The 24569-nt window shown below is 31.8% G+C and overlaps 1 protein-coding gene across 1 annotated transcript in view; it reads left to right on the top strand.

Annotated features, from left to right (window-relative positions):
* The window catches only part of LOC139527466 (1-phosphatidylinositol 3-phosphate 5-kinase-like), a 49065-nt gene extending 25470 nt beyond the window's left edge, over window positions 1–23595 (top strand). Inside the window, exons 30-47 of the mRNA XM_071322940.1 lie at window positions 338–392; window positions 1044–1085; window positions 1693–1818; window positions 8539–8856; window positions 9371–9476; window positions 9977–10072; window positions 11198–11263; window positions 11624–11670; window positions 12564–12683; window positions 13445–13534; window positions 13951–14047; window positions 17448–17527; window positions 17893–17996; window positions 18711–18839; window positions 19710–19806; window positions 20553–20714; window positions 21179–21238; window positions 22367–23595. Of these exons, the coding sequence (XP_071179041.1) occupies window positions 338–392; window positions 1044–1085; window positions 1693–1818; window positions 8539–8856; window positions 9371–9476; window positions 9977–10072; window positions 11198–11263; window positions 11624–11670; window positions 12564–12683; window positions 13445–13534; window positions 13951–14047; window positions 17448–17527; window positions 17893–17996; window positions 18711–18839; window positions 19710–19806; window positions 20553–20714; window positions 21179–21238; window positions 22367–22491 (1920 nt within the window). The 3' untranslated portion in view covers window positions 22492–23595. The remainder of the gene's footprint in view (window positions 1–337; window positions 393–1043; window positions 1086–1692; window positions 1819–8538; window positions 8857–9370; window positions 9477–9976; window positions 10073–11197; window positions 11264–11623; window positions 11671–12563; window positions 12684–13444; window positions 13535–13950; window positions 14048–17447; window positions 17528–17892; window positions 17997–18710; window positions 18840–19709; window positions 19807–20552; window positions 20715–21178; window positions 21239–22366) is intronic.
* Window positions 23596–24569: the final 974 nt, after the last annotated feature.

The following is a 24569-nucleotide window of genomic DNA, read 5'->3' as shown; positions in this document are numbered from 1 at the left end:
AACAAATTAATAGATCTGAACATAAAAAATGAAAGTGTGGGAGGGATATCCATGTACAATGGACTCATTCTTGTTATTGATATATTCCCATCTATATTTTAAAAACACACCACAAAAACTTCTTTTTTCAGACATATAATTTCCATATTATTATTTTTTCATTATAAAGTGACCATTAACATTTTTTTTTATCAGATATGATTTCCCAATATCTCCCTTATAAAATGAAACTGATTCATGTTGCACACGTTCATCTCCATTTACAAACAAAATATATGAAAACTAGTATATCCTTTACTGACTCAATATTATTAATGTTATAATTGATATTTTTTAGTCTGACAGAACAGTTTTAGACAGAACATGGTCTGGTGTTTTTATAGACAAATCAGGTATAAATAATATACTATCATAAAACATTGCTGGGGTGGAAGTGGCAACTCCTTTGAGGAGAGAAAATATAACACATAGATATAGGAAGATGTTGTATGAGTGCCAATGAGACAACTCTCCATACAAGTCACAATTCATAAAAGTAAACCATTATAGGTCAAAGTACGGTCTTCAACACAGAGCCTTGGCTCACAACGAACAGCAAGTAATAAAGGGTCCCAAAATATTACTAGTGTAAAACCATTCAAATGTGAAAACTAACAGTCTAATCTATATAAAAAACGAGAAACAAAAAATTTATGAACCACTTAAACAAACGACAACTACTGATTATGGCTGTTTCTTTAAGAAGGTGGGAGTGGGTTCTCCTTAGAGTGAGAAAATATAAGACACAACAAGGAACAAAAGTGGATGAAAATTTGGGATATAACCAGTAGAATATTTTTAAAATATTGAGAAAATTTGTTTTTATGCCCTCACTTTTAGCAGTGGAGCTATAATATCCATACTAACCTCTATGACAAGTATACGAACAATCCCGCTATGTTCAAGAAATGTTGTTTACCTCTTCAGAACATGTTAACACCACTTTCAGCAGCATGGTTCTAATATTATATCTCAGTCCTCAGTAATTAGAGTTTTTATTACAGATTTACCATCCATAACAGAACCGATTAGCATCAACCAGTCACGTAAGCTATTGGGTTTTGACATGTTTCATACTTGTATATAGATTTAACCATTGTATATACTAAAACCAGTATTGTGTGTTAGAAATAAAGATAATCATAACACACATCTCTAACTCATTTTACTCATAAATGAAAAATTAAAGAAATACGTAGTTTCACCTGTATGGTAAGGGTTAATGTTGACACTATATTAACTCATTAATCTTAATATTGTTTTTATGCCCCACCTACAATAGTAGAGGGGCATTATGTTTTCTGGTCTGTGCCTCTGTTCGTCTGTGCATCCGTTTGTCCGTCCGTCCGTTGTACCGTCTGTGCGTCCGTTCGCTTCAGGTTAAAGTTTTTGGTCAAGGTAGTTTTTGAAGAAGTTGAAATCTAATCAACTTGAAACTTAGTACACATGTTCCCTATGATATGATCTTTCTAATTTTAATTCCAAATTAAAGTTTTGACCCTAATTTCACGGTCCACTGAACATAGAAAATGATAGTGCGAGTGGGGCATCCGTGTACTTGGGACACATTCTTGTTGATTACAGATTTCCTGGATGAGAGTGGTATTTACAGTGTAACCCCAGGTTTATATAAATATATATTTTTGATTACAGATTTCCTGGATGTGAGTGGTATTTACAGTGTAACCCCAGGTTTAGAAGCAGGTATAGGACCTTACAGTGACAGATTAGCTGATGCTAGTTTTTCTCCCTTTGTTGTACTACACACTTTGCATGAAGGTGACTGGACGTTATCTCCTTTATTCCTTTCCTTTTGGTTTGGTGAAAGGTGAAGGTTCACAAAGGGTCAATATTAGCCTTAAAATTCAGATGTATATGAGAAATACAAAATGGCCAAGTTGATTTAATTGTTACATTATTTTTCTGCAATTTAGTAATTTCAACTCTAATTTATAAAGTTTTTGAAATGATTCTAAGTTTATGGGTTTAAATATTGACTTTACTTGATCCTATTCCTTCTACAACCCTCTAACAATCTGATTAAAATCAAACCTCTCAGTGCTCCCATTTTCATTTTAATATTTCCTTTGTACTTGTCAGGTGTAATGTTGATTGTGTCAGATACTGTGGATTCGTAGTATTTCATGGGGATACACATTTTGTTTGCACAAGTGAACCACATATTTAGATTTTCAAGAAAGTACACATCTTCTATATCTTGTATCAACTAAAATACAAATTTTCAACACCCTCAAAAAGTGGCTATCATGAAAATAAATGAATCCACAGTATGTAATGGCTTTGCATGTGTTGCTTATGTTCTATATTTTGTTCTCTTACATTATTTTGGGATAGTTCATGTATTTAAATCTAACTTGGATACAATATACAATGCATCACTGTAATCATTAGCTCGAAGGGGCACTAGCACTAGAGGTTAAAAAAAAAAGAATATGATCTGGTTTGGTTCAATCATTACTAAAAATGAAATAACAAAAAAACATTTATTTTTTTTTGCACCCAATTGTTTCAATTTTATCAAATAAATGAATTTGCAAGTGAATAATTTGACCTCTTTATAACCATATTCTTGTGATCTTCAATTCAACCCATTAGCTAGAGATTGATTACGCATGCATATGTCGTGTTCAGCCATTAAAAGGAAAATAATGTCAACATTAAAAGTGAAACAAAGGTGAACCACTTCATTGTAACAATCCAATTACACATTGTCATTATAAATTTATATTGTTTATGTTTATATCAGGATATGTAACCGTAGGTGGTATTCGGAGGACATCTTATTCTAAATAGTAAATTATATGATGTCTGCACTAAAATACACACAAAATTTTGATATATATTTTTGAGTACATGCTTTGTTAATTGTTTATTTAAGACTTCTTGTAATTTAGATCTACGTTTTAGTATGTTATAAATCAAATAAATGAATTTGAGTCAAATCTGTGAACAGGAATTTGAAAGCTAGTGCCCCTTTAATGGGGGGGGGGGGGGGGGGGGCAAGGGGTTTAACTGTTATGCTGTTATGGGACAATTTCATTCTTTGTTATCTGTTATTTTGAAAATATATTTGCTGTTAGCTGTTATTGTCTTATTCATTGTTAGCTGTTATTGGGCTTTTAGTTTTTTTGTTATCTGTTATTGTGATAATGTATTTGCTGTTAACTGTTATTGAAAATTGGAATGTTAGCATTTTTTTGACAGCCAATATTCGATAGAAATTGAAGATCATTGGACATTGGGGTCTACCACTAGTAATATGTTGGTCCCGTATTCGGAGAAGGATTTCATTAACATATACCCATTACAGAAGTGAGGTCCAGTATATCTTATGATTATCCTTTGTAATAAATTCCACTTTTTCTTTTGGAACATGTATTTAGAATTATCTTATTTTTTTTTGTATGAGGATAATGTTCCTTGTTTCCTGTACCAACATATTAAATCAGAACAATTATTAATATGACAAAAAGGAAAACATATGGCCAGGAATATCTGACAAGAATCTCAATTAAGGACTATGTCCTTACAACCACTTGAACAGTTAACCTTTTATATAATATGGTACATTGACTCAGCTCTGGGATTCTTTTCAAAGCAGAACCAAACACATTGTACAATGAAAGTTCAAACCATGTACTGGGTCCCGAAGCAGCACATAGCTCATTACAAACAAAGATTTATTTCGTCTTCACTGAGCCATTGCTCCCCTACTAAACTATGTATTCTACTTACTAGTCCACTTGGTCCAATCAATAGCCTGATAAAAAAATTTTCAAATTGAGCATTTAAAAATAATGGAATAAATTACTTTTGGAGTGTCAAAATTGGTTTGAGGTACTTGATAAATTGCATGCTTATAATTGGTGCTTTTGATTTTTCTATCCTATATACTGACAACTTTGCCTCATAGTCTTATTAAGAAAAATTCACACACCTCATTAAATGGGCATTTAGAAAAAGTCAGAATGCGAATATATATATTCAAACTCTTTTAGGTCATTTTTTAGTAGCAACAAACACAAGAACTATGTGAATTGAATACCATAACAGCCCTTGAATTTTTACTAGATATCATTTTTGTCTCTTTGACATATTCCTCATTTCCATTCTCAATTTTATTATACACTATTTAAATTACAAGCATGTGTGAGTTTCTATAACTGTATAAAAACAAATGCTGAAAAAAAGTATTCTATAACAAATAAACAGCTACGCCATGAGCGCATGATACGCCCGTTGCCCTTTTTGAAATATTCGATAACTTCTCTATGTCATATCAGATATTTATAAAAATTGAAAGGGAGCTTCATTCAATGTATATAAACAATACACCAAAGTTTCATGCGAACTGCTGAAACATTTTTGGTGGAAGAAGACGTCAAGTCTTCTGAAGACCTATGGGACCGACTTTAAACTCATTGAGCCTCCGTATGCCGCATTCCTTTCTGTGTATTACAATTTCATAACAACTTAAGATTCCCGACACCGATTTTTACACATGATTAAGCATCTGAATCATTTAATTTGTAAATTAGGATTGAAAAACAATCACTATCGTAAATATGACCTTTTTATTTATGTAAATTAATAGATTTCATCTCATCCACATGAAATCCATGAACGTTATTTGTTTACTTGTAACCGGATGTTTTTACTGTAGATATTTGTAGTACGCATGCGTGAATTTGGTATCGGGACAACTCGCCCTGTTTACAAGTTCGCCCTTGAAGTTACGAATTTGCAATCTTGCAGACAAGAAGATTTTGTTTTTAATAAATAAATAGGATCTATTTCTTATTAAATTGGTGTCTTTATTCATTGTTTTCCTTGTCATGTGAATTAGATGCCTTTCTACTTCAAATGGTTTGAATCTATTTATAAAATTATTCAAAACTTAGTTGACAAGAGCAGTAGGTTACTGTTGGGAGAATTTGATTAAACTCTAAATGCTCATAGAATAAGAAATATAATTGAAACTGATTGTACCTCCTTCTGAATAATTTTTTGCAATATAAATATAAATCCCTTTTGACAAGAGAAATCTGACTTTTGTCAGAAATATTTTGTTCACATGTGCAAAGGTAATCACGTGTGGCGGCCATATTGGTTTGTTTACAAATATGTGAAGAAGCCTCTAGAACCATGACCTAAACATAAATAGTCTCTGAAAGCGTAAACGTTATGCAATACTATTTTATCAATCATGATTATTTTCAAAAATTTAAATTTGATTATTTAAAGAAATAAAATTATAACAATTACGATTTTAGATTAGAGATTCTACTCAGACATGCTTTGATCTATTTATAGCCAAATTAGTTTACCTGTGTGAAAATGTAAATAATTTGTTTACTAAACTAGTAAAGACAAACTATGGATGGAAGATAATAATTTACATAAATATTTCAGGACATTTGATTGATTTTAATAAATATAGGATTTAAAAACTGCAAGTGGAAACAAATTTAATCATTAGCTACATAATCAGCTGATAATTTTTCTCGCAAACATCGTGGTGATGTAACTGATGAAAATCACTCCATCAATCCTCCAGCCCTTTCACATATTAAGCAATAGATCTACTTATTATTGTAGAATATTCATTGAATATACATTCATCGTCTTATTGAATATATCGGGTAATCGGATATTTTTAGCTGACATTTTGGGTATCCGATTGTCAGGAGTCTACTGTACTACCATAAACATGATAAAGATAGTAAATAGTAATTTTTTTTCACTAATTAATTGACATAATACTGGTTGTAACATATTTTATTTTTGTATTCAGGTTGGGACCCCCCCCCCCCCCCCCCAATTATGAGTGGTGTCCCTTAAATAAGGGACTGTTCCTAAAACAAGGGGTCATTTTACTGTTGAAAAAAAAAGAACATTTTTAAGATTTTTATTAAACTCAAAAGTGGGAAAATTCTTATATTTGGAACAACTTTTCTAAATGAGGGGTCAAATTAATAAAGAAGATATAAGTTTAGAAACAACAGAAAATTCTTATGACATATTTTGACCATTTAGTACTTAATAGATGCATAGTTCTTGGGGGAAAGTTTCATCAAATAATATGAATAAAAATGTGCTCATTTTTTACAGCGGGTTGTAATGTTCTTCCAATAAGGTTACCCCTCATTTGGAGTGTTGTTCCCAACCTGTTAAAGGTCCATCTTTGTGTGCATAATTCAAAATTGGAAATTTCAACAAGCATCTAATATTCTTACGCAAGAAAATAAACCCTGATCTGCTAGCTTCATCTCTTCTACCGATTTAATAACTAGAATCATGCAAACAGACTTAAGAAAAAGGCATGTAAGTTCATCATACAAATATGACACTTTTTCTAGACAATCCAGATCGTGCAAAATACTTCGCTTAAAATTGTTGTTGTGCACTAAAAACCCCTATGGGAACTTTCAAAAGTTAGCGGGTATGTAACAAGCCTTACTATTTTTATGCTCCATTTATGGGCATTATGTTTTCTGGTCTGTCCGTTCGTCCTGCTTCTGGTTATAAAGTTTATGGTCGAGGTAGTTTTTGATGAAGTTGAAATCCAATTAACTTGAAACTTAGTGCACATGTGTTCCTTATGATATGATCTTCTTAATTTTACTGCCAATTTAAAGATTTTACCTAATTTTCACAGTCCACTGAACATAGAAAATGATTGTACGAATGGGAAAACCATGTACTTAAAATTATGACCTTTTCTTGTTTGAAGAAAAAAAAACAACATCATAACGATAATGGAACAAAGCAGCCTGGGTTAGTTGGGCTGCTTTTGTGGTAATTCAGGTTACCTTTTATTCACCTTCTTCCACCTCAGAGCTATCAGCTCTTTGATTTGAGTTAATGACCGAAAACTGGAAAATACAACATTTTTGAATGAACAAAACCAATAACTCAATAACATAAAATCTAAAATTAATGAAAATAGAAAGGGAGCTTACAACAATAGCTATAAACAATTCAGCAAAGTTTCATGAGAACTGCTGAAAACGTTTTTGTGTTAATGTCCGAAAACTGGAACCCCCCCCCCCTTTAGTAAAATCTAAAATTTATAAAAATTGAAAGGGAGCTTATGTCAATAGATAGTAACAATTCACCAAAATTCCTTGCAAATTTGTGAAAGGATTTTTGAGATATTATCAGAAAACTGAAAAAAAACACCATTTTTATTGAATAAAACCCCATTACTCAGATACTTAAAATCTGAAATTTATGAAATACTAAGCGGAGCTCACGTCAATAGATAAATACAATTTCCAAAAGTTTTATGCAAATTGGTTAAATAGTGTTGGAGTTAATATTTGACATGTTGAAGACTGACGGACAACAGTATTCCATAATACGTCCTGTAAACGAGCGTATAAAAATATATTGAATAGTAAACTCATTCTAGATACATAATTTTAAAAACATGTTCATAGAAAATAGAATTCATTACAAAGGATTATACCCGTAATAAGACATACTGGATTTGTCAAGGTTCCGACTTATTTTCATATTTCATTTACTGTTATCTGTTTTTGTCCATTTTAATTCCTTGTTATCTGTTATGAGCCAAATCAATTTGCTGTTTTGCTGTTATTGGGACCCCCTTGTCCCCCCTCTTTAATCAAGTCCATTTTCCTGTCAATGCCATGCTTTTAAAATATAGAGTACATGCCAAATGGATTGGGATTGTGGTAAAAATCATATATTCCCTAACTTGTATATGTTTGTAGCCTGCATTTTACAATTTTAATTTCAGTGCCAACTATAGACATCTTAATCTTTTTCCTTTTGCACATCTGTCTTTAAAAAGAACATTTAAAAAAATATACTGAACTCAGGAAATTCAAACAGATCATCCGTAATCAAATGGCAAAATTAAAAACTTTTAAACACATCAAACGAATGGATAACAACTGTCATATTCCTGCCTTGGTGTAGGCATTGTATTATGTAGAAAATGGTGGATTAAACCTGGTTTTACAGCTAGAGAAACCTCTCACTTGTATGAAAGTTGCATAAATTAGTTTAGTATCCAGCTTGTTTTCCTCCCAGATATAATAGTGATTGATTCAGTGATGGCCAAGTATGCTCTGTATCTGTTCTATACCTTTCTCAGATATTGTTTTTTTTGTGGGGTTCATATAAGAAAACTAAGATACAATTTACATTGCATCACTGTAAAAATTAGCTTAATCTTTTCTGCCTGGGCTAACATGAAAATTTTAATGGGTTCATTAAACATTGGAATAAAAATAAATGAATAAAATTCTTGATTGGATAGACAAACGTTACATGAAATATTTTTCTTAATTTCTATAAATTTTGCAGACAGTATTATAGTGTCATCTATTTGGATGATCATAAAAATTTACCGTTAAAATATTCTCATAAAATTGTAAAATAAACTGAATCCACAGTAAACTTTTCATGATTCAGTGTAAAAAAAACCAACTTTTGAATTATATCAAGGTTTAGAAGGAAGAACATCAAGTTTTATTTCACAAGACAAAGCACCGTCAGGACAACAGACAGAATCACTATCTAGGGACAGTCCATCACAACTCTCCGGAAACATATCTGAGTCTAGTGCCTTGTCAGTGAATGATTTGCAGCCACATCAAACCTCCTCTCAGCCCCAAAAATCCTCCTCTCAGCCTCAACAATCATCCTCTCAGCCTAGTGATGTTCATACAGTACCTATCAGTTTGTCTGTTGGTGTAGAAATCCAGACAGACAAAGTAGACACAGATAAAAAAGTTAAAACAAGGAAAGAAGCAACTAAAAAAGGTAAGGATAGCTCTCTACTTTTTTTACCTAGTTCAAAGTTCTTCAACAAGTGTTATAGTTACTTCATAAAACTCATAATTGATGCCGCATTTAGAGCAGGATTTTTCAACATTTCTGGAGCAACTTAAATCAAACCCCTATTTTGGTGTCTTCAGTTTTTTATGTCAGTAGGATGTTAAAGGTTGTTTTTTTCCTTGTTTATTTTCATCAAAATTTCACAGATTACCAGGATCCTGACACAGATCACTTGCAATTTGATGTTTGTTGTCGCTGTCTATTTTTAGATGATTTTACAGATAGATCATGTTAATGATGCAGGCCTCCGAAGCCAATTGTTTATTTTTCCCTGGCTATTTTTAGATATTTTACACACAATCATATGAATTATAAATGCCATTTGGAGCGTCTGGTTAATTTTTCTCTTTTTTCTATTTTTAGATGATTTTACAGACAGTTATGTTAATGATACAGACCACTTTGAGCCTCATGTTCTTCTATCTCTGTCTATTTTCAGATGATTTTACAGACAGTCAGCAGGTAGAAAGAATCAGTGGAATCATGAAGAAAACATTCACCAACTTTTTGTCAGGAACAGGGTTACCTCCCCTGCCTTTTCCATTGTAAGTTACTAGAACAGGGGGCCAATGATATTACTGTATAGCACTTCACACCTGAATTCTCCCACAATTTTAATTTATGGAGGGGTTAGCTATTTATGTTATCAAAAAAAAGCAAGGATATCTGTCTTTAGCAATAATTGATGTTGCATCTTAATAGTAACTCTGGATAGCACAGAGGCATCAATGTTTGAGTGACAGTTTATGTTACATTTTGTATGCCAATAAGAAAATAGTTTCTTTGAACTAAGCAAATATCCGTTCGCCTATAATCTACAGTCTTCATGCTTAATGACAAGTCCTATGGCCCAGGCTTGTAAATCTTTTCTCTATACGCCAACAGAATCCACTTAAAATTTCCAAAAATGTTATTCAGCTTTGTGGACTCGTTTATCGTGAAGGCTGACTCTAGGATAAATTGCTTTCAACATTTAAGAATTTGGTGTATTTTTAGTAATATTAATTTTGTGTGATTTTACAATAATATTTATATTTTTATACAGTGAATGTAGGGAGCATCATTTATTACCAACTTGTTATAAAGTTCCTGTTGTTGTCTACGATCAAGAACCAAGTTCTATTATAGCTTATGCTTTAAGGTAAGTTGAATACTGTTTAATTATATGGGATAATTCATACTTTCTATTCCTTTTTTTCTGATAATACTTTGATATAAAACAGAGGAACAAAACAATTATAAAAGAGAACACCATTTTTTGCCTATTGAAATCAGAAATCATAAAGTATTATTATGAGTCTACAAAATAATATCCTTCAGATGGTCATATGACAGAAGTCTTTAGACATCAGTTTCTATACTTTTCATTTTTGTCTTATACTGTGAAAGTACTTTAATTTGTGGGTATCAATTTTCGTGGTTTGAGCAATATTTACATGTTCGTGGGTTTTTAAATTCGTGGATTTTAAGTTTAAATTTTTTTTTTTAAATTAAAGCCTTTAAAAACGAAGGTTACAAAATAGTCTGGATTGAAGGAAATTGCAAAGTAAACATAGACCTGTGTAAATCGTAGTGATAACACTAATAACCCATGATAAAGTGATCAACAGATTAAAAACCATCAAAGGTGTTAAGTAGGCCATAAACATGTCACCTAAAGAAAACATTATTATTTCCAATATGTACAAGAACTATATATGAGGATATAAAATGAACACTTTATCATACTAGCATATCAATACTAGTACTGGAAATCTGACTTTCATCGATCAAAAATATTTTTTATGAGAATCAAAAGATCAAAAGTTGTACAGTTAAGGTTATTAAAGATTAAATGGGTATAATCATGCATGTGGTTGTAGTTCTGTGACTGCTATTAAAGTATTGTCAGATTTGGCGTTATTCAATAAATTCTCTAGATCATATCAGTAGTCAAACCTACCGGTGAGGATCTTTCCATGTCTTGATTTGGACAATAGTTGTTTTATTTCGTTGGACACTTAAATTCGTGGATAAAGTCATCCAGGAAAACCATGAAAATTGGTACCCCACGAATAAAAGTACTTTCACAGTATATTGACATTAGGATTTCAAACTTCTTACATTCAGAACTCACCACAATAAAGCCTTTTTGCAATAAGGCAGCATAAAGCAAACATCGATCAATCAATCAAATTTATATTATCAATCAAAACAGCTAAAATAGCTTCAATTTTGATGTTTTCAACTTGTGTCATTTTACGGTTTGGTAATGTTCTATTTATAGCTCCTATGACTATCAACAAAGGTTACTGGAAATCCAGTCAGCTTTTACTTCATCACAGAAGCTCATGTAAGTGTTTCATAACTATTGTTATACTGTAAATGTTGAAATTAATCCTATCTAAAAGAAAATGTTTTAAAGCTTTTAAATAAAATTAGATTATACTTTTGCTAAAAAAAAAATCAAAAACAAGATGAAATTGAAAAAAAACTACCTGTTTACCAGGTCAGTTTTGGGTGTTAAACATGATACACAGCAACTTAATGTTCTAAGTTGGAAAGTATTTTGTCATTTTCTAATGTTATCAATGTACTTATATAAGAGAAGATCATAGTTACCAAATCTTATTAATCTTTATTTATAAGAGTTATTTTTACTCTGGCAAAATATTGTAAATAAATGTGATAATCCGCATTTGTTTCGTTGCAGTAATAGTAAGGACATGAAGTTAGCAGAGGATGAGCTAGGAGACGGCTGTAAGTCTATTTACTTTTTTATGCTCCCTTCATAGCGTAGGGGGCATTAAGTTTTACCCTTACCGTCTTTACGTCCGTACATCCCAAAATAATATTGCCTGAACCGAATGTTATGAAACTTATACACAACGCTTATAACTACAAAACACACATATCATGTTGCATTTTGGTGGTGCCACTTCAACCGTTCTTGAGTTATGCCTCAACCAAATGTTATGAAACTTATACACAATACTTATTACATGTACCACAAAACTCAGATCAAGTACAAATTTTGGTAGCGTCACTTTTACTGTTCTTCAGTTATGTCCCTTCATAACTTTATATATCATCTGTGTCCCATTTCAATCTTGGTAAGGTTTCATTTAACATTTTCTTGTCTGTGGGTCCGTCCATTCATTCGTTCGTTTGTTCGTCTGTTCGTCCGTCAGTTCGTCCCACTTTTGGTTAAAGATTTGGTTAAGGTAGTTCTTGATGAAGTTGAAGTCCAATCAACTTGAAACTTAGTATACATGTTCCCCATGATATGATCTTTCTAATTCTAATGCCAAATTAAAGGTTTGACCCCTATTTCATGGTCCACTGAACATGGAAAATTAAAGTGAGAGCGGGGCATCCATGTACTATGGACACATTCTTGTTCTGTGTTGCTTTTTCTTTAATATGTTTTTTTTTTTAGACATATTTAAGATGAAATAATTTAAAGAAGCTACAAAATGTAGTCAAGCAGCAACCTAACAACAAATGTTAATCAAATTAAATGTCTGGAGTTGACCATATTGCCATCATCTATTGACCAGCCTCTTCACTGTATGAGTATTAACCAAAGTAACTAATGTATAAAATATATGTTTAATATAACATTTAAAATTTCTATGCTTCTTTTAATATAGCAAAGAAGAATGGAGGAACTACATTGTCCTTTGTGAAGAATAAAGACAGTAGTCCTAAAATGGCCAGACTTGATTCTGTCCATTATAATGCCAAGATCGAAACAGGAAGTGGGGAATTCGGTAAGACACTATGGTGGAACTTACATTGTTTTAGATAATGTTTAGATGGAAAGTGTTCTATTATGTCCAGGAATTCAAGATGTTTTTAAAATTTTCATGTCTTATATCTATCGCATACTTTGATAAAATTGAGAATGGAAATGGGGAATTTGTCAAAGAGACAACAACCTATTAACGAAAGAGCAGACCACAGCACAAGGCCACCAATGTGTCTTTAACATTGCTAGAAATTTTGTACTCTGAGGGAGGCTTCAGTTGGCCCAAGACAAAAAATGGAAAATGGATGTCACGCTAAACTCCAAGACATATGAATGAACTAAAATTAAAAAAACATACAAGACTAACAAAGGCCAGGGCTCCTGACTTGGGAAAGGCAAAAAAAGTGGCCAGTTAACATGTTTTTGAAATCTCAATCAGCCCCTTTTACCTCTAGCCAATTTAGAATAAAGAAAACCACAGCAATACTCATAGTTAAACTTCGTTCAAAAGAAGTCGGAGTTTGATGTCAGAATAGGTAACACAAGAAACTAGGCAAAATGACAATACATGTAATACATAAATAACAACAGACTACTAGCAGTTAACTGACATGCCAGCTTCAGACCTCAATTAAACTGATTTTAAGATGATGCCAATTATTAAATTTTGACTGAAATAAAATTGTGGTTTGAATATATTATGTTACTTTGATGATAAAGATACCATAGATAAAACACTGATTAGATATTTTATGTTACTAGTAACTTTTTTGTTTCTTATAGATGAGCATGAAGGTTTCTCCATTTTATCATCTAGTTTACCAGAATCAACAAAATCAGGGAAAACGGCTGCTGGACCTCATATAGAATTACGTAAGTGTATAATCCATGTGAAGTTACTATGTTTTTGTCCAATAAAAGTAGTGCTATGAATTATGGATAATCTGTGATTGATTTTCATTTGTTTAATGTCCAGTCTCAATGAACTTACAGAGTATCAGTTGTAAAGGTTTGAAAAACAAAAATTTTGAGGACAAAATGAATACCAGCTAACTTTTCTCAAGTTGGTAAAAAATGGGAGAAAATACCAAGATGAAATCAAAATCTGCTTATAGATAGAAAAAAGGCAACACCATGGCAAAAAGAAACAGATGAAAAGATAAACAACAGTTCAGGAAAAACTAGAGACAGAGTGTACTAAATCCTGAATATTTGTAAAAACTAATATTATGGAAGAGAAGTATGAATAATTTGATTTTAGTATTTTTAAATTCTTTTATCTATTTCAGAATATTCTGACCATATGGCCAAGTTTTATTGTAAGATCTACTTTGCTGAACATTTTAGAAAGCTACGTAAGCTTATCTTCCCTGCTGGAGAGGAGATGTAAGTAGAATTTATCTAGGGTCCAGGGTTCTCACGAAGGCGAGTCCATGAGTCCTGAACTCATCAAAGTCTGTCTGGACTCACCATTTTCAAAACTGGTGAGTCCACAGATGCATCAAGATTGAAATATTTTGTATAAACTGAACACAGTTTAACACAAATATCATCATTTTATAGCAAAAGTTTAAAAGTGATCTGAATTTGATTTTATTTCATTGCTCTGTTAGGAAATGGAGACTTAAATATTACTTTTTATTGCAATAAAATATTTTCTTCTTGCTGTTGGACTCATCATACCTAAAAATGATGAGTCCCTGGATTCGCCTTCAAAAATCCTTAGCTAGAACCCTGGGGTCAGAACCCTGGGGTCATGTCATTATTATTGCTTCTACTGTGGATTCAGTTATTTTCGTGAGTATCAATTTTCGTGGATTGAGGAACTTTTGCATTTTCATGGTTATTTGGTTTCGTGGTTTTGTCAAAGTATGTGTACAACCCAATAGCAAATTTGTGATTTGTTGAACATTTAAATGTGTGGTTCACTTGTATCAAAAAACAACGAAAATTGGTATCCCAAGAATAATAATGAATCCACAATATCAGATGATCAATTTTTTATTTGATTTCTTTGCTTCATTCTTTGGTGTCTAAATGATTTATATTCATTTTATCAAAACTAAATTAAGAATATGACTAAGCTATTTTTATGATAATTGCTGATTAAAGGAGATGTGGTATGATTGCCAATGAGAAAACTATCCACCAAAGTTCAAATAAAGTGGTTGTAAGCAATTAAAGGCAACTATCATTGAGATGACCAATGATAATCCGTTTATCCCTAACTTTCCACAATGAGTAAAACAAATACCATATGTTTGGCTACAAAAGGCCCCAACATGAAAAATATGAAACAGTTCCAATGCAGAAACATACTGGGCCTAATTAATAACAAAACAATTTACAAATATTTTTATGCCTCCGCTGACTCAGAGGGGGCATTAAGTTTTACCCTTGTCAGTCTGTACCTATGTCTGTCTGTCTGTATGTCCCAAAGTTGGTTTCCGTTCTCAATCTGGAATTTGCTTCAACCAAATGTTATGAAACTTATACAAAACTCAGATCAAGTTTAAATATTGGTGGTGTCACTTTAAATGTTCTAGAGTTATACCCTTTAGAAATGGAAAAATTGGTGAATTTTTCGTTTCTGTTCTCTTACTTTAGTTTGCCTCAACCAAATGTTATGAGACTTATACACAATAGTTATTACCACAAAACTCAGATCAAGTACAAATTTGTGTAGCATCAGTTTTAAAGTTTTTCAGTTTTGTCCTTTTATAACTTTACATGATATGCAATCTGGGGCATCATCTGTGTCCTAAGGACACATTTCTCATTTATTTCATTATACCTACTGTTATAGTGTATAGCAATGTTATGTGCTGCTCTATTTCAATATATAGATCAAAAACGTCACCTCTCATACGGGAAGGATTGTGTCTGATATTCATAAGATGAAATCATAATCTTTCAATCAGTTTAATTGAAGTCTGGAGCTTGCATGTCAGTTAACTGCTAATAGTCTGTTGTTATTTATGTATTATTGTTCTTTTGTTTATTTTCTTTGGGTACATCTTCTGACATCAGACTCGGACTTCTCTTGAACTGAAAGGAGTAGGTCCAGTAAGACCCCTTTTCGGCCCCAAAATATAGCAGTTTTAGAAAATTGTTAAAATGTAAACTTTTAGTGATTTATTGGACAGTAGAATGCTTCTGCTACATAAATATGGGCTCTTTTTGACAATACAATGTACATATATCGGGTACTAGCACCATTAAGTCATATTAAATTACTGAAATCTTCACAATTCTAGCATTTTAGTTAAATTTAAGACGGTTTTCGTGTAAAACGAAAGTGGCCTCATTCGTGTTCATCCTTAATATTGAAATGTAAGTTGTATTTTATGATAATACATAAAATATATAAAGGTTGAGGATAAACACGGATGCGGCCACTTTCATTTTTGACAAAAACCATCTGAAAAGAGACATTTTTTTGCATATTTGGTAGATTTTTAACCGGATTTTTGTGACAAAAATGTCGGTTATTGATTTAGTGATGTACGGCGGGCGGCCGGGCGGTTGGGCGGTCGGGCAGTCGGGCGGGCGGGCAGTCAGGCCGTCGGGCGGGCGGCAATCAAATGTTGTCCGTGCATTAACTCATGAACCGTTCAGCCAAAGCTTTTAAAATTTTAATATGTTGTTACTGACAACTAAATGAAGGTCAAGTTCAATAATGGCGATTTTGACTTTTACCGTTCAGGAGTTATGGTTCTTGAAAGATTGAAAAATGGAGTTTCCAGTTGTGTCCGTGCATTTACGCATGAACTGTTCTACCAAAGCTTCCCAAATTTTAATATGTTGTAACTGATGACAAAATAGAGGTCAAGTTAAATAATGATGATTTTGACTTTTACTGTTCAGGAGTTATGGTTCTTGAAAGATTGAAAAATGGTGTTTCCAGCAGTGTCCGTGCATTTTCTCATGAACCATTAAACCAAAGCTTTTGAGATTTTTATATATTGTTACTGATGACAAAATAGAGGTCAGGTTCAATAATGACGATTTTGACTTTTACCGTTCAGGCATTATGGTTCTTGAAAGATTGTAAAATGGCGTTTCCATTCACGTTGTTGCATTTACTCATGAACCATTCAATCTAAGCTTTTCAAATTTTAATATGTTGATACTGATGACAAAATGGAGGTCAAATTTGATATTGACGATTTTCACTTTCACCATTCATCAGTAATGGTTCTTGTGATATTGCCAGGACACAAATAAATATTAATAAATCTGGTTTGCTGTCGTTGTGACAGCCTCTTGTTCATACTTGAGCTTGAATCAGAGAGTTTTAAATGACTAAAGCAGTTAAAATCTTTCACATAAACTAATTGATTCAAAAGAAATAGACACTTAAGTGTTTAAAAAATGGTCAAAATCTTTCGTCAGATGAACCTGAAATTTGAGGCCAAAATCGGTCCTTACCGGACCTACTCCTTTAAATGTGCGTATTGTTGTGCGTTTACTTTTCTACATTGGCTAGAGGTATAGGGGGAGGGTTGAGATCTCATACATGTTTAACCCTGCCGCATTTTTGCGCCTGTCCCAAGTGAGGAGCCTCTGGCCTTTGTTAGTCTTGTATTATTTTAATTTTAGTTTCTTGTGTACAATTTGGAAATTAGTATGGCGTTCATTATCACTGAACTAGTATATATTTGTTTAGGGGACAACTAAAGAACCTGTTGGTAACCTTTTGCTGTTGTTTTTTCTATGGTCAGGTTGTTGTCTCTTTGACACATTCCCCATTTCCATTCTCTATTTTATAACATTACTTTTCCAGGTTTATCAGATCATTAAGTAGATGTAAAATGTGGGAAGCAAAGGGAGGTAAATCAGGATCAAAGTTCTGTAAAACTGACGGTAAGTTCAACATTCTAATCTGCTCTTTGAAATTGGTCAACAAATAATTTATGGCTACCATATAAATTTTATGTGTCATTTATACCAAAAAAAAAAAAACTGTCTGTTTGATTTCTATTAATACAATTTATGAAAATCAAATATGATAGACACCAACCAACAACAGCAATTGAATTTAAAGCTTCTGACTTGGGACAAGCACATACAGAATGTAGTTAGGTTACACATGTTTGTGAGCACTTAACCCTCCCCTATCTGGGAAAGGTTCTCTTTAATAGTGCATCAGATGGGATTTTTTTAATCAATTTGAAATAAAAAGACATAGTTTGTCATCTTTTTAACTTATGACAATGATGTATTTTCAGATCAGAGATTTATACTGAAACAGATGTCTGGAGCAGAAATTGATGTTTTTGAAAAATTTGGACCAGAGTATTTTACCTATATGAACAAATCATATGTTGAACAGGTCAGTTTGTGTGGTGTTAAAGACAAATACTTGGGGGCAAGCAGGAGTGAAAGATTATCTTTTTGTGTAATCAACTTCTAAGATTTTTGTACCCAGAGCCTTCTTGTCAGTCGATGTAAACTCATGTTGAAATATTACTTATGTGAAATTATCAACAACAATTTATTTGAGAATTCTAGATTATCGTTGATCATCTCAAAGAGATTGATTTTCTCGCTTGAGCTGGTACAGCGAAAGTGAGAAAAGCAATCGAGTTGAGATGACCAATGATAATCTATTTATCGCTATTTTACCTATGATGACGTTGTCAATTTCATGTCAATTTCGTTAGCAACGCCACGTGGCCTCCTTAATTTCTAGTGATAATTTTTCCATCTCAAGCGAGAAGCATGATATGAAAATTATCACCAAAAAAGATCCAAAAAAAAAATGCACAAAATAGCGATAATTGTAAATACAGAAATTATTGCAAGGTTTATATTAACAGAGACATACTAAGAAGGTTTTCCATCCTTTTGTTAAAAAAAATTGGTAGATTATTTAAGGAATCACTGAAGCATGACTGGAGAAAGCCACCTCTCATGAACATTTCTAGATGGATCACTGATTTATATGAATAATGTGACTAGGACAGTATTGCAATGTTAAGAACTTGTATCCTGATATCTCATACACCCAAAATCTGAAGATAAAAGTAGAAGTTGTATTTTTCAGAAACCCACAGCTTTAGGTAAGATTGTTGGAGTGTACAGAATAGGCTTTAGGAATACACATACCAATGCTGGAATGAGACAAGATTTGTTAGTCATGGAAAACTTATTCTATCAGAGGAAAATATCGCAGGTACAAATCAGACTTAACAAATATACTAACAAACAAAATCAATGTCCAAATAAATTGATTTTTTGGGGGGAAAAAAGTCAAATAATTTTCTTTAATGTTATTTTCAGTTTCTGTAAGTAAAAATAATTTTAAACCGCCTAATTTTTGTTTTCTAAAGTATCAGAAAATTCTGTCTAAACTGAACTCTGGAGGATTTAAATTACACAGGCACTTGGAACCTGAGAGCATTCTACTTCTTACTAATGCATCTTTGTCTCCACTGGGACTCGATCCCGGGACCTCTGTGTTACAAGACTAACTATACCAGCTAAGCTTAAAAAGGACTTCTTTAGCTCAACCGCTTACGGCTAACTAAGTATCTACCACATAAACTAAGGGAAGCAATCCTGTCACACATTCACTTTTACACCAATTAAAATACTAAAGATAAAACATTATCTGAGGTACAATAGTGTCTTTTTAGACAGGTGTCAGTTTAAACATTGATTGGTTTATATATGTGCTTCTCTGAAACTACTGTGGATTCATTATTATTCCTTGGATACCAATTTTCCTGGGTTTCGTGGGTACAGGTGAACCACAAAATAAATGTTCAACAAAATACATATTTTTAATAGGCTTTGTAGGCAGAGAAGGTCATAACCATGAAATCAAATATCCACAAATAGGCCGGTTTTCAACCATCCACAAAAATTGAAACCCACGAAAATAAATAAATCCACAGTATCTAGTGGCAAAATACAAGTCATAATTCTTAATTCCGGTGGATAATCAATCAACGAGTGATAAGTTGTTAACCAATTAATTTCTGTCAATCATATTTTATAAATATAAATTTATGTATAATGGAGTTTTTATTTATTTTACCAGACATTTGATTTGAAAGGTTCGGAGAGAAATAGATTAGCTAGTACATCAGGGAAGAGAGATGAAGAACAGGTCCTGCTAGATACTAATTTATTAAATTGTAAGTTTCTGTTTATGAAAAAAGAGAAATAGAACTGTGAGATATGTTACAGCTACAAATATACAAGTATAAGTTAATTTACAAAATGGTTACAGCAGATTCCATTGAGTGTGAAGCCAAAGGTAATATCTTTGGTTAGCTTGCTTGTTAGCTGAACCGTGAAGTCATTGTTAGGTTAGGTAAATTACCCTACTTTAAGAATAGACTAGTCCGACAGAAAACCAATCGATCTGTCTGTTGGACTATGCTACTTTGAAAGGAGGGTAGTATACCTTACCTTATAAAGACTTCACGGTTCAGCTAACAAGCAAGCTAACCAAAGATATTACCTTTGGCTACACACTCAATGGAATCTGCTGTAAAGGAAAATAATTAACACTTAGTTTACTTGATCTCATTTTCTCTTAAATTAAAATTCAAAAGTTAACTCAGATTTATTTTAGTCAGTCCTCTAATTTTACGTTTTAGTCAATAAAAAAAGTGATAATGTCTGATAACATCCCAACGAAAACTCAACGTTTTTGCGGAATATTGAAAAAAATAGAAAGTATGTCCACATTGAATAAACAAGATATTTAGAGAAACATTGTTATTTAAATAATTTAACTGTTTTGAGAACAGAAATCTCATATTCGTCTCAATGAATCTATAAGATATTTGTAAATAAAGTAGTTCTTTCTTGTTTTCAAATTGCAAGTGAAATTAAATCAAATAAACTAAATAATAAATGAACATTGATTTTGCAGTAAGCATAGAGTCACCCCTCTACATCTATCCACATTCCAAGACATTACTGATGAATGTTATCAGTAGAGATTCACAATTCTTAGCAGCTAATCTTGTCATGGATTACTCATTACTGGTTGGACTGGATGAAAACAGTAATGAACTGGTTCTTGGTATTATAGGTATGTATGGAAGATGTTATAAAAACTGGTTTTGAGAGATGCTGTGGATTAATTTATTTTCTTGAATTAAAAATTAAATTTTTGTCGAAACTTGATTTCGTGGTTTTGGTAAAATTTTGCATTCAATCATAAGTGAGATTTATACTTCATTAAATATTTATTTTGGTGAAACATCTTTACGTACAAAGTCCACAAAAACTGTTTTCAATGTCCTCACTTTCTGCTGACATAGTTGTGTATTTGCTGAGCATAGAAATAATAGCTCTGGTTGTTATTATTATGTCTTAAATTATTTTTTTTAAATTTATTTTCTTCTCAAACAACTAGTACTGTGTCTTGTCGTAACTCTTATTTTCTGTACACTTGTTCAAGCTTCTATGATTTCAGTATGCTGAATGTTACTGGATCTACAGAGTGTTCCTGCATATTCTTTTTGATTAAGATTCTATTTATATACATTTTAGATTATATAAGAACATTTACATGGGACAAGAAATTAGAAACCATCTTGAAATCTGCTGGAGGTTTGTATTATACATTTTTTGGCTAAATATTTCCTTACATGCTATCAAAAAACTATTTTTACTAAAATTACAGTAGTAGCTTGAATCTATATACTGTGAAAAAAATCTTCAAGATTTTACACTAATGTAAAAATATTGTCATAGTGTTTAAGGGAGATGTGGTATGATTGCCAATGAGACAACTCTCCATCAAGAAACTGTGACAGGATTACTTCCCTTCAGTAGTAAATACTTAGAAAGCAGTAAGCTCTGACTTGAAACATAGAGGTCCTGAAGGTGACAATGTAAGTTCCTAATGTATATATATAAATCTTTCTCTGCTATTAAACCTCATTTAAAATTTAAATATCATTAAGGTAACTATTTTTGTGCATCCCAATAACTATTATTTTGGTTTCAAATAAAATACATATTGATTAATATGTTACATGTATCTCATATTCTAACATGACGACCTTCAAACACTTTGAGTACACACCCGTGGTAAAATATGAATATATTTCATGGGCTGTTCCAATTGTATCCCCACGTCATATGTTTTTTGTATGAATGAGGAACCCGACGTCATAGAACAATGACGTAAGAATATAAGCATTTTACGGGAAAATACACGCTTGTGAAACCAAAAATCATCACAACAAGGAAACATAAACAAACGATGCTAAAATGTGGTATAAGCCATTTTTTTTAATACATGTTAGACATAGAAGTAAATTATCATTTAAATTCATCCAAAACTATCTAAATACGTTATTTTAAATAGTTAAAACATCTCACTAATTCAGTTTGTTCCGTTCTTTTACGTCAATTTAATAGTGCGTTTATTTATGAGAACGGCAAATATTTGCCTCCACCTAGAGCACTTTGATCTAAAAGAATTGCCTTATTTGTCCTATTAGAATCGAAATAATTCATGGGGGCTTGAATATATCTAGATTTTACCACGGGTTGTCCCTTTATGGTGATATTTTACCACTCCCTAACGCTCAGGGTAAAATATTTGTCATAAAGGGCCAACCCGTGGTAAAATCACAATATATTCAAGTCCCCATGAATTATTTCTTAAACATTAAAAAGTCTGTAAATCATGTTTTGAATATATATTAATTGTAATTCTTTAAAATTTAGGTAAGCTGCCAACAGTTGTCTCCCCTGAGATCTATAAAAGTCGTTTCCTGTCGGCCATGACTAGATATTTCTTGCCAGTACCAGATCAGTGGACAGGGAAAGACTTTGATCCAACATTAAGTTGATGATTGATCAAGTGTAGTAGATTTTTATGCAGTGATTTTTGTTACAGACTTTTGTTATGATGACTATGATTTGTTGACCAAATATTTGTTACTATATCTGTATTAAAGAATCGAATGCTTCTTTTTGTAAATCTATTAGGATGTATAAAGTGTTGACCGAAGTACATTTTGTATGAAGCACTTCATTCTCAAAATGTGCGAACGGTCAACGCTTTTGCAACCCTATGAAATTACTAAAAGAAGCATTCAATGCTAATAATTACATTTTTCAGCTAGGATCATGAAAACATGATTTCTATCAAGTTTTTCTTTTATTTACATGTGCATTTTATTGTTGGAGCTCCCGTCATCATGAATGTGAATGTTAATTTCACAATACCGTGAGATAGCTAATGAAAATAATGTATTATAATGAAAGATATATGTAATGTTATTATATCAGTGTAAAGATTGAATCTATTATTTAGTTGGTTGAATTTTTAAAGAGATTTGTAGTTACAGTGAAACTGTATTAAAAGCAGATACTTGGGGATCTACTGTCTTTTCTATTGTCTTGTTTTGGATTAATTGTCTATGTCACACTTTGTTAAAACACAACTCCTTGAAATCCACTGGACAGAATTCCATTAAAGTTCGTCATTAATTCCACCACATAAAAAATTGCTTCACCTATATTAAGTTTTGATGAAAGACTTTTGGATTCCCACACTTGCATTCAGCTTAAAGCCAAATACTGTAAAACAACTAATTTTTTATAACCTTTTTAAATTGATGACAACAGAAAGCTGTTTTTTAAACATATGCAAAATTAAGAAAAATCTTTTTTATTCTAAGTCCATTCATTGTAATATTTGTCTTTACTTCATCTAAATAGAAGTTGTCAGGTGAAGACTCTATTGTTTTTGATACAAATATGACTATCAGCCCTCCGATTACCCCGAATGCGATTTTACAGAATTCATAAATGTAAATAAAGAAAAGTATTGCTCCAATATTCAGTGTTTATTTATCAAAGTGCTGATTATGAAATAAAGATTAGAACTTTATGTTCACTTGGAATCAATATTACATCCAAACAATGGTGCTGCAACTTGAAAGGAGTAGGTCCGGTAAGGGCCGATTTTGGCCTCAAATTTCAGGTTCATCTGATGAAAGATTTTGACCACTTTTTAAACACTTAAATGGCTATTTCATTTTATTCAATTAGTTTATGTGAAAGATTTTAACCATTAAAAACGCTCTGATTCAAGCTTAAATATGAAAAATCTATCAAATATGTCAAAAATCGTCAATTTTCAGATGTTTTTTGTCAAAAATGAAAGTGTCCGCATCCGTGTTCATCCTAAACCTTTATATATGTTATGTATAATAATCAAATACAACTTACATTTCAATATTAAGGATTAACACGAATGCTGAACCTACTCCTTTAGCTTATATGCAAAGAAATATTAGTATTTAAAGTCAAAATAATTGGATTGCTACTAAATATGAGCACAAGTAAACAATATGTAACATTTACAAAAAATATTAAGATGTTAGAATACATGCATACAACTCGCCTTTAAATTAGCTTAAGATTATCTTTTTAGAAATAGAATAATAGAAATGAATATTATCTTATTCATTCTGTACGAGAAATGACAGACTGGTGCTATATATGTTATTAAACTCATGCTTTTACTTGGAAAAAAATGAAATTTATATATTCTATAAAATGATATGATCATGTAATACTGTGATTTTGTTAGTGAAATTTATAATAATTTGCCATAATTTGTAGTGTACATATTATATTCAATTATTTATCAATTTCAGGTTTATGTTTGAATTATCCAATTGAGGTATTTGATACCAGTAATTTGTATGTAAAAATTTAATCCATATCTGTTCATGTTTTGTTTTGGTAATGTGTATGTTGGTATACATCCAAAACATCTTTTGATCGGAATTTTTTTTATAATATACAAAAACAATTTATTCACTCATTTCAGTCAATTTATAAAACTTCAAGTCAATAATTTTTTTATAAAACTTTTAGAAGTCAAATTATGTTTTTTGAATTGTCAATTCATACC

Source organism: Mytilus edulis, chromosome 6 (genome assembly GCF_963676685.1).
Source record: "Mytilus edulis chromosome 6, xbMytEdul2.2, whole genome shotgun sequence".
Lineage (NCBI taxonomy): Eukaryota > Metazoa > Mollusca > Bivalvia > Mytilida > Mytilidae > Mytilus > Mytilus edulis.
The sequence above is the reverse complement of the archived record's forward strand: the minus strand, read 5'-3'. Positions and strand labels throughout refer to the sequence as shown.